Source organism: Babylonia areolata, chromosome 6 (genome assembly GCF_041734735.1).
Source record: "Babylonia areolata isolate BAREFJ2019XMU chromosome 6, ASM4173473v1, whole genome shotgun sequence".
NCBI classification, from domain to species: domain Eukaryota; kingdom Metazoa; phylum Mollusca; class Gastropoda; order Neogastropoda; family Buccinidae; genus Babylonia; species Babylonia areolata.
Window position 1 is genome coordinate 54,235,789 of NC_134881.1, and position 10,734 is coordinate 54,246,522.

A 10,734-nucleotide genomic window follows, 5' to 3' on the forward strand; every position below is an offset into this window, starting at 1 on the left:
AGAGACTTACAAACTCTTATTGGTATGAATGTGAAGATTATTTTCCCTACGACTTTTAAGCCAAAGTTGGTATTGACGGACAAATTATTTCCAGAGAAAATGACAATGTTCAAGTTTACCACGGACGCACAGACATTCATACAGACAGACAGACAGACACTCACACACACACACAACCGAACACTGGGTTAAAACATAGACTCACTTTGTTAACACAAGTGAGTCAAAAAGGTTGAAGGTACACCTTCCCTGCCTGTTACGGCCATCTGGGCAGTGAATTCATATTCACTGTGTCAAGGGCTCGGCGTAGGTAGGCGGGGCCCAATCCTCTCTTTCCGCCGCTTTTGACCTCCCCCCAACCCAACCGGTCAGGTACCCAGTTATACCTGGGTGGAGAGAGGCAAATCGGCGGAAAGTGCCCCCCCCCCCCCCTCCCCTCCCAATGGGCACATCATGCAGGAGAGAGGCAAATCGGCGGAAAGTGCCCCCCCCCCTCCCCTCCCAATGGGCACATCATGCCGAACTGGGGACTCGAACCTTAATCATTTATTAGAAGTCTAACGCCTGACGGTTCCCCCTCTAACCCCCCCACTCCCCCGCCACCCCCTCCCCCTACCCTCTAGGACGTGTGAGTGGTGGACGAGTGGATACAGGGGCACAGAGAAAGAGGTACGATCTGAAAAAAATATGAACAGACCTGTGTATGTGTGTTGCAAAATACAGGCACTGTTTCGATGGTTCCCAGAACATAATCATGCCATGCACTTATACAATGGTTTGTATAATGCTTGATCGTTTTCAGAAAATTAATGTAAAAAACCCCAGTCATTTAGAACACATTAAAAGCATACGCATATAGATTACACGAACATATCTTTTTCATACAATGATTATTATAATACCGTGGGCCCAGGTTGAATAAAATATTGCTATTACTAATTAGATATATCGACGGGGTAAAAACGTGAGGATGTCAGTGATGGTTGGAAAAAAAAAAACCATGTAGGGTGATGTTTCCCGTTGTGAAAGTGAAGACGGAATGATTCCAGTATGATCGATCTTGTTGTGCTTGTTGTTAAGCTAGCATGTTTTAGTGATCAATCTTTTTACCGGCTGCTGTCATCAATACTAACAGCACAGAGAAAGGCTTTGTCCCATCACTCAGAAATTCACAGCAAAACCAAACCAGTCCACGAGAACAACACATAAAAGGGTTGTCCCGGGCTTCCAAGCCAAAGTCCTCGCCTTGGAGATTGGTGTAAGAGGGTTTGTAAGCGCATCTGCCTACAGCCTCATGAAACACCTGTCGATTTCCGGCAGAGAGAGGACATGGGCTCTCAAGGCAATGGCAGAAGCAGCAGAAAAGAGTTCCAGCTGGATCTGGTCGAGAAATAAAAGTAAACTTCATGAGGATTGAATTTCTCTACTCAAACTAGGTGTTACGATGGCTCAGTGGTTAAAACGTCTGCAGAAAAGTGATTCAGTTCTGAAGTGGCGACCACCCTGAAGACGCGGGTTCGAACCTGCTGAGGACCTGGCTGGAAAAAAAAGGCGGCAATACAAGGGCATCCAGGAGTCATGACCTGGGTGCGGCCAGGCCCCCTTAGAGTGTATGGAGTTGAGGGCCGTAACACTTGACTGAGGAGGAGGGGGGAGGGGGGGGGGGGGGGCGGGGTGCTTCTTCTCTGAAGACCTTGTATTGTACAAGGTTCTCTCTTGAGTTTCTTATCACTTCATTGTAGAAAAGTACACTGTGATCGTAAAGCTCACTTTCAGACAGGATAGCGGAACAGATCACCCCGAATTTCACACAGCGAAATTTGTAATACGATACGATACGAAACGATATGACACGATACGATACAATACGATACGATACAACGTAGAAGCTGAGTAAAGGCTGATCCATCGCCAACAACCCCTGTCTCCATGACAGTAAGTTGGTCAGTCCACTTCAGAGCACATACCAAGGGAAGTAATTTGGTCAGCCCACTTCAGAGCACATACCAAGGGAAGTAATTTGGCCAGCCCACTTCAGACCACATACCAAGGGAAGTAATTTGGTCAGCCCACTTCAGAGCACATACCAAGGGAAGTAATTTGGTCAGCCCACTTCAGAGCACATACCAAGGGAAGTAATTTGGTCAGCCCACTCCAGAGCACATACCAAGGAAAGGAAAAGAAACAAACATGAAAACCTGATGAATATGCTAGAGCCAGCTTTCACAAAATTCAGAGGGGGAAAAGAATCACATCAGTTTCTGTACAACATCTGCTCAAAAGTCAAAGATCAAGTACTAAAAATCACACACACAATATTTCACTTCGCCCCAAGATATCAAAGACTGTAGATGTCGTGGGGCAGACACGGAGAGATAAAATGGAGACAACAGACTGGGAAGTAGTTTAAACACACAAACAAAAAGCATTTCCATCACGATTACATCACTACAGAGCGGTCTCAATTTTTTTTTTTTTTAAGATAAAGAAAGAAAAATGTAACTAGATTTCCAACTACTACTACTAGATGAGCAAGGTGAAGGCCGCGCCAAGGCCAAGGAGGAGGAGGAGAGAGGTGAAGGTCAGGAGAGGTCGGGGGGCGGCCCCGGTGGGGGAGGAGGATGGGGGGACGTAAGCCTTGGTCCTCTCCCGGAGCCAGTTCTTGGCCAGGTCCGAGGTCAGCAGAGGCTCGATGATCTCCTGGGTCTGTTGGTGGTAGTTGTTGAGCCACTGGATCTGCACGTCATCGTCATCATCGTCGTCATCGTCATCATCGTCGTCATGGTCATCGTCATCATCGTCATGGTCATCATCATCGTCGTCATGGTCATCGTCATGGTCATGGTCATCATCATCGTCGTCATGGTCATCATCATCATCGTCGTCATCGGCGTCGGCGTCGTCGTCGTCATCACCATCATCGTCGTCGTCATCATCACCACCATCATCACCACCACCATCATCGTGGTCATCATCATCACCACCATCATCATCATCTTCACCATCAATACCATCATCATCGTCATCATCAATACCATCATCATCGTCGTCGTCGTCGTCGTTGTTATCATAATGATCCTCCTCTTCCTTTTCATCATCATCAGTATCATGCTTCTCATCTTAATCATCATCATCATCATCATCACTATCATTATAAATCATATCTCAGCATATCTCAGGCGTATATTTCCCCCCTGAGTGATCGCAGAAGTTTTATGTCCATGTGTTTGTTTCTTTCGCATGGATTTGAAAATATTTACATGGCCTGAACATCCTATTTCTCCTCCTTTAGTGTGTATGAATTCATGCTTGGGTGATTCGCCAAGGCAGCTGATTTTATTTTAATTTTTTTTTTCTTTTCAGTTTCGTCTCCATCAGATATTCATGCTGGCGCTTTTCAAAATCACACTCTTCTGCATCAGCTGTCATCATCTCTCTTTAACACTGATGTCTGTAACCAGTTGGCTTTTCTTCTCTTCTCTCCAACTGTGTGTGTGTGTGTGTGTGTGTGTGTGTATGAAAGAGAGAAAGAAAGGTAGAAAGAAAAAGAGAGAGAGAGAGGAGTGTGTGTATCTTAACGTGGTGTGTGTGTGTGTGTGTGTGTGTGTGTGTGTGTGTGTGTGTGTGTGTGTGTGTGTGTGTGTGTGTGAGTGTGTGTGTGTGTGTGTATGAAAGAGAGAAAGAAAGAGAGAGAGAGAGAGAGAGGAGTGTGTGTATCTTAACGTGGTGTGTGTGTGTGTGTGTGTGTGTGTGTGTGTGTGTGTGTGTGTGTGTGTGTGTGAGTGTGTCTGTATGTGTGTGCACGTGTGTGTGAGTGTGTGTGTGCGAGTGTGTGTGTGAGTGTGTGTGTGTGTGTGAGAGAGAGAGAGAGAGAGAGAGAGAGAGAGAGAGAGAGAGCGTGTGTGTGTGTGTGTGTGAATGAACTAACCTGCTTGGCGGACATCAAGGTGTAGTCGATCAGTTTGGGTTCAAATGGAACGAAGGTGATGGGCTTGAAGCGTAGAAACTGCTTGTCTCCGAATTTGTGCTGCGACACACACACACACACACACTACACTGTTGTTCGTTTCAACAAATTCTGAACCTCTTTCACCCACCATACCATACTGCAATTCTCTCTCTCTCACCACTCAGACATCCACACAGATAAACACGCATCTACACATGTATATCAAAGTTAGACACAGAGAGAGAGAGAGAGAGAGAGAGAGAGAGGGAGAGAGGGAGGGAGAGAGAGAGTGTGTGTGGAACAGTGTTTTGATATGAGGAGTGATGACTGACAGATATATATATATATATATATATATATATATATATATATAGATGGAGTGAGAGAGAGAGAGAGAGAGAGAGAGAGAGTGAAACAGTGTTTTGATATGTGGAGTGATGACTGACATATATATATATATATATATATATATATATATATATATATATATATATATATAGAGAGAGAGAGAGAGAGAGAGAGAGAGAGAGAACAAACAAACAACCTCCCACCCGGACACCGCTCCCCCCGACCCCTGAACACACAGTCACACGCATAAACACACACACACACACAGTCACACACACACACACACACACAGACACAATCACACACACAAAGTCACACGCAGACACACACACACACACAGTCACACAGTCACACACAGACACAGTCACACAGACAGTCACACACACACACACAGTCACACACACAGAGTCACACACACACACACAGTCACACACACACAGTCACACACACACACACAGAGTCACACACACACACACACACACAGTCACACACACACAGAGACACACACACACAGTCACACACACACACGCACACAGTCACACACACACACACAGACACACAGTCACACACACACACACAGTCACACACACACACACAGACACACACACACAGTCACACACACACACAGTCACACACACACACACAGTCACACACACACACACAGTCACAGTCACACACACACACAGACACACACACACAGACACACACACACACACAGTCACACACACACACACACAGACACACACACACAGTCACACACACACACACACACACACACACAGTCACACACACACACACACACACAGACACAGACACACACACACAGTCACACACACACACACAGTCGTACCGTAGTGTTGGTGGGGTCCACCATGACAATGGTCTCCAGACGAATTCCAAACTGATCCGGCTCGTAATAACCTGGCTCTGCAAACACCGCCACCAACACTCCACATACTGTTTGCACCACTGGCTCAGTGGTCAGTATTCTCTAAGGCTGGACGATACTCACAACACAAGTATTCGTGATTCAGAATGAACGTATTTGAAACCACTTGGCTGCCGTGGTGAAAAAAAAAAGAAGGAAAAAAAAGAGAAAAAAAGTGTTTCAAGTCATAAATCAATATTCAGAACAATCAGAAAAAAAAACCTGGTCTGGAGATATACCACTTTCATGTGCATTTTCAGTCTTCTAAATACGTTTTCTATCTTTTGATGATGATGTCATCAGTGTCATCACTATGGACGTAAGTGCTACGTCCTACGGCAGCTGAGAGGTCTAATGACCTGTGCAATCCGGTCGTCTCACACCATCATCAGCAGCAAAACTGGTACAGGACGAGGTGGCTCAATGGTTAAGGTGCTAGATTCTCGCCCGAGTTCGATTTCCCGGTTCGGCGCACCAGGTGGGCGAAGGGTGGAGACTTTTTCCGATCTTCCAGGTCAACATATATTATGTGCAGATCTGTTAGGGACTGAACCCCTTTCGTGTGTATAGGCATTCAAAAAATGTGCCATCGTGTGTATAGGCATTCAAAAAATGTGCCATCGTGTGTATACGCATGCAAAAAATGTGCCTTCGTGTGTATAGGCATTCAAAAAATGTGCCATCGTGTGTATACGCATGCAAAAAAATGTGCCTTCGTGTGTATAGGCATTCAAAAAATGTGCCATCGTGTGTATACGCATGCAAAAAAATGTGCCTTCGTGTGTATACGCATGCAAAAAATGTGCCTTCGTGTGTATACGCATGCAAAAAATGTGCCTTCGTGTGTATACGCATGCAAAAAATGTGCCTGGACCCCTTTCGTGTGTATACGCATGCAAAAAATGTGCCTGGACCCCTTTCGTGTGTATACGCACGCAAAAAGATCAAATACGCGTGTTAAAGATCCTGTAATCCATGTCAGTGTTCGGTGGGTTATGAAGACACGACTATACCTAAAACGCATCAACCACGACAGAATCATCGGCTTGTTCGTGTAGCGAAAAGTAAAAGGAAAGTGTTGGGTCGGACAGGCTGCGAGTACGATAACTGTGTGTGGTGCTGTATGTGAATAATACAGCAGATGTTTAAAAACAACAAAAGTTTTTCACTCACTGCCTGTGCCACCCAAGACTTTCCTGTACATCGCTTTTGACGATGAAGGTGGTGAGAGACCGGCCATCTAAATGCACAAGTGAGTTGAAAGTTTTTGAATTTGAGTTCAGGAAACTTCTACATAAGTTCGGGGTTATAATAATATAAAAATACATTTGATATCAGCCCCATGTCGCCTATATTAAAACGAGGATTTGTATTGATACGCTCTCCGTGCACGCGCGCGCACGTGTGTGTGTGCGTGCGTGCGTACAATTTATATAATATTTCGTTTAGCGTTTACAGAAAAACAAATTCCATGAGTTAGGAGCTAGTCACACATAAAAGAACCAATTTACGTTTAACTTTCACAGATTACAATATACAATGAAGAAGTCATTACAAAATGAGTGGGTGTACATATAATTTTTGAAGCGATCGAAGAGAAAACTGCTTCACGTTTTCAGCTTCATACACGTATCAGCAAAACGTGTGGACTCGAACATTACACCTCATATCACTTGTCATGTAGGTGAAAATGCATTCAGTACCCATGTTGATCACAAGTATGCATTGAATTGAAACTGTCCACGCCCCCTCTCTCTCATACTCAAACACACACACACAACACACACACACACACACACACACACATACACACACACACACACACACACAACACACACACACACACACACACACACACGCACACACACACAACACACACACCGCACACACACAACACACACACACACACACACACACATACACACACACTACACGAGATAACAGATTATGAAAACCTGTCAGGCAGTGGAAGACGAAATACGTTAAAGTATACAAAATATGATGAAGAACGGTTTGATGTATTACAAGAAGCAAGAAAATGGAATAGCAGTTGGTCTTCCTTGTCAGCCACAGTTTTATTTATAGATGCTACACAGTGTAATCTGGCAAATTTGTTCACTCCTGGTTTACCGAAACAGGGTGAAAAGAACTGCACTGGACATCTAAACAACTGCGCTGAGCACTAAAGAATATTAAAACAACTGCATTGAACATTAAAGAATATTAAAACATTTGCATTTCTTTGATAACTGTGCTCAATAAGCCGTTTAGATACCAAACCAATCATTTCTATTCTGTTCTTTAAGCACACACATAAGCACACACACACACAATCTCTCTCTCTCTCTCTCTCTCACACACACACACGCGCACACACACACATATTCACACATACACACACAACACACACACACGCAACATCACTCCGCCTGGTGCTCTTAACATGGCGTCCCGCATTTCAGCATAAACTGGATTTTTCTCATTCACACAATGTATGTGTTGGATGTGAAAATGTCTCCAGCCTTTAAAGTGCAATACTGAAGGTTTCTGAGTGAACGTGGTTGCGAACGTGGGTTGTTTTTACTTTAAAAAAAAAAGCAAAAAAAGCTGGTAACTAGCGAAGAAAGTGATGATGATGACACGGACAGATACATTGGGATGATGGAGGTGATCATATGGACAAAAAAAACCCCATGGAATTCAAAGCACATGAAATAGCAGTTCCAAGCGTTACGTATGTACATTTAGATGGAAAGCAGAGTTTGTAAAGTAAGTGCTATGGCTGGCAGAGAGAGAGAGGGAGAGAGAGAGAGAGAGGGAGAGAGAGAGAGAGGGAGAGAGAGGGAGAGAGGGAGGGAGAGAGGGAGAGGGAGAGAGAGAGAGAGGGAGAGAGAGAGGGAGAGAGAGGAAGCTTGCTGCAGTTAGTGCTATGGCTCACACACACACACACACACACACACACACACGCACACACACACACATAGTATGCTTGTAGCAGTCAGTGCTATGGCTCACACACACACACACACACACACACACACACACACACACAGTAAGCTTGTAGCAGTCAGTGCTATGGCTGACACGGAGAGAGAAAAGCCGGCAGCAGAGAGAGGTGCCTGCATACTAACTACTCCAAGCTCACCATCCGAGAAAAACATGTAAGGGAGCAATGTTTCGTGGGAATAGAAATCGCTTCTCGACATGGATATAAAGCCCGGCCCTGGAACACAATGCACAACAAAAAGCGGAGCAGTCAACAAGGGGATGCCAACAACACATACAAAAATAACCACCAATCAGGTCATGGGACGTAAGTCATGTGACGCAGTCGCCCACGACACAGACCAATCAGGTCATCGGAAACAAAAAGTCACGTGGCGCCGTTGTACACGCCAGGAAACAATCAGGTCAGTCATCAGCCGAAAATCACGTGCCTGTTAGTAGATCATGCAGCTGGCCACAAAGCGGGAGGCAGCTGGAAAGAAAGGGAGATAAAAACAACAACAAAAAGTCTGAGCAGTGAAAAACGGTTAGCAGCAAGAACCAGGACATGCAGCGTGCAGTGTGGGCCTCTCTCCCCTCTCTCACCGTCAGAGAAGAACATGTACGGGTGAAGCGTCTCCCGGCTGGGGGTTCGTGCGTGGACCAGAGAGATCCGCCCTGGGCCTGTAAACACACTCAGGTCACGTCGTCCGTGTCGGGGAACACACCCAGCACGGACATGGGCACGACTGACACTCACATCGAAAGTCTATTGACTGGCGTTAAACTCCCAGCGCTCTTCACCCCCTGAGCTGAAGAGACAAAGCCGCATTTTCAATACCCGTTGGCAAGTTTCAGTTTCAGTTTTCATGGAGGAAGGTGGCAGAATGGTTAAGACAGTGTCCGTGAAGGTCTGTGTTCGAATCCCGCTCTCGCCCTTTTCTCTTAAGTTTGACTTGAAAATCGAACTAAGCGTGTAGTCGTTCGGATCAGACGATAAACTCGTGTGCAGCACACACTTGGCACACTGGAAAAAAAAACAAACAAAAAAAAACACCAAAAAAAGAAGAAGAAGAAGAAGAAGGAAAAAAAACCCACTAAAAAACCCCCATCGCAACGAGAGCGATGTCTTCTGACAAGATTCTGTCAGTAGAATATATCCACTCGGATAGGTACAAATAATTATATGCATGCACTCAAGGCCTGACTAAGCGCGTTGGGTTATGGCTGCTGGCAGGCATCTGGTTAGCTGATGTTGTGTACCGTATATGGATTTGCCCGAACGCAGTGACGCCTCCTTGAGAAACTGAAACTGAAACAATACCCATGATTGTTAATAATAATAATAATTATCATTATTATCACCATCACCATCATCAATATCCACAACTTTCAAGTAGACATATGAAGCAAAATATACACTTTGCACAACACCATAATGTCAAATGTGATAGATAACCAAAATCACAGTATAAGTCGAATCTGAGAGAAAAGCAGGTATACTTTGCGCAACATTATTCTATCAAATATAACAAACAAATAAGATCAAATCTGTATCCAATCTGAGTAGTAAGCAAAGTGGTCTATACTTTGCACAACATCATTCATTCTATCAAATCTGATCGACAACTAAAATCACAATATATAAGTCAAATCTGAGAGATAAAGACACTGTGGTATGGACTAGAGCAAATCATCAAAATGGTCTTCATTACTTTCATGATTCGGCAACATCATTCTGTGTAAATCAAACGCGATATATTATTCTTAAAACACTTCACATTTTATGGTGTGGCAACCTTATATCTTTCATAATTGTTTCACTTTAAGTTCATACTTGTGTGTGTACAACACTGAAAAAACTGACAATGAAACACACATGTGCTGGTGATACAAACATACAATCTTAGCATCTCTGTGTTACACTTTAGTTCAAAGAGCAGAGTCTTACAAACATTTGTGTACGTAGCTTTATGCTAAAGTGGTATTTGGTTACATTTTAAATCGTCATCAATACCGCCACCATCATCACCACCATCACAACCGCAATGCCAACAGAATCATCATCATCGTCAGTATGTTTCCCATTGCTTACGCATCGGCAATCTCTCTCTCTCTCTCTCACACACACACACACACACACAGACTTCTATAAAACCATAGGTTATCATATTTATCTGTAGACCTTGATGCTAGCCACATAATCATATAGTGTGTAACATGTCGCCTGTATTGATTGTTGTATTGCACTGTATGGCATTGTATTACTCTTTTTGTCACAACAGATTTCTCCCTGGTGAAATTCAGGCTGCTCTCCCCAGGGAGAGCGCATCGCTACACTGACAGCGCCACCCTTTTTTTTTTGGTTTTGGTTTTTGCCTGCAATTTCATTTGTTTTCCTATCGGACTGGATTTTTCTACAGAATTTTGCCAGGGCCAACCCTTTTCTTGCCGTGGGTTCTTTTACGTGCGCTAAGTGCAAGATGCTCACGGGGCCTCGGTTTATCGTCTCATCCGAATGACT

At 44.3% G+C, this 10,734-nt stretch overlaps 1 protein-coding gene across 2 annotated transcripts in view; it reads right to left on the bottom strand.

Moving 5' to 3' along the window:
- Window positions 1-1,923: 1,923 nt before the first annotated feature.
- Window positions 1,924-10,734, bottom strand: part of LOC143283161 (xaa-Pro aminopeptidase 1-like) — a 74,767-nt gene continuing 65,956 nt past the window's right edge. Inside the window, exons 19-22 of one of the 2 annotated variants that reach the window (XM_076589314.1) lie at window positions 8,371-8,448; window positions 5,148-5,224; window positions 3,929-4,027; window positions 1,924-2,736 (exon numbers count right to left, since the gene is read on the bottom strand). In XM_076589314.1, coding sequence (XP_076445429.1) covers window positions 2,524-2,736; window positions 3,929-4,027; window positions 5,148-5,224; window positions 8,371-8,448 — 467 coding nt within the window. In that variant the 3' untranslated portion in view covers window positions 1,924-2,523. Of the gene's footprint in view, window positions 2,737-3,928; window positions 4,028-5,147; window positions 5,225-8,370; window positions 8,449-8,816; window positions 8,895-10,734 lie in introns of both variants that reach the window. The other variant, XM_076589313.1, reaches the window with a different exon arrangement.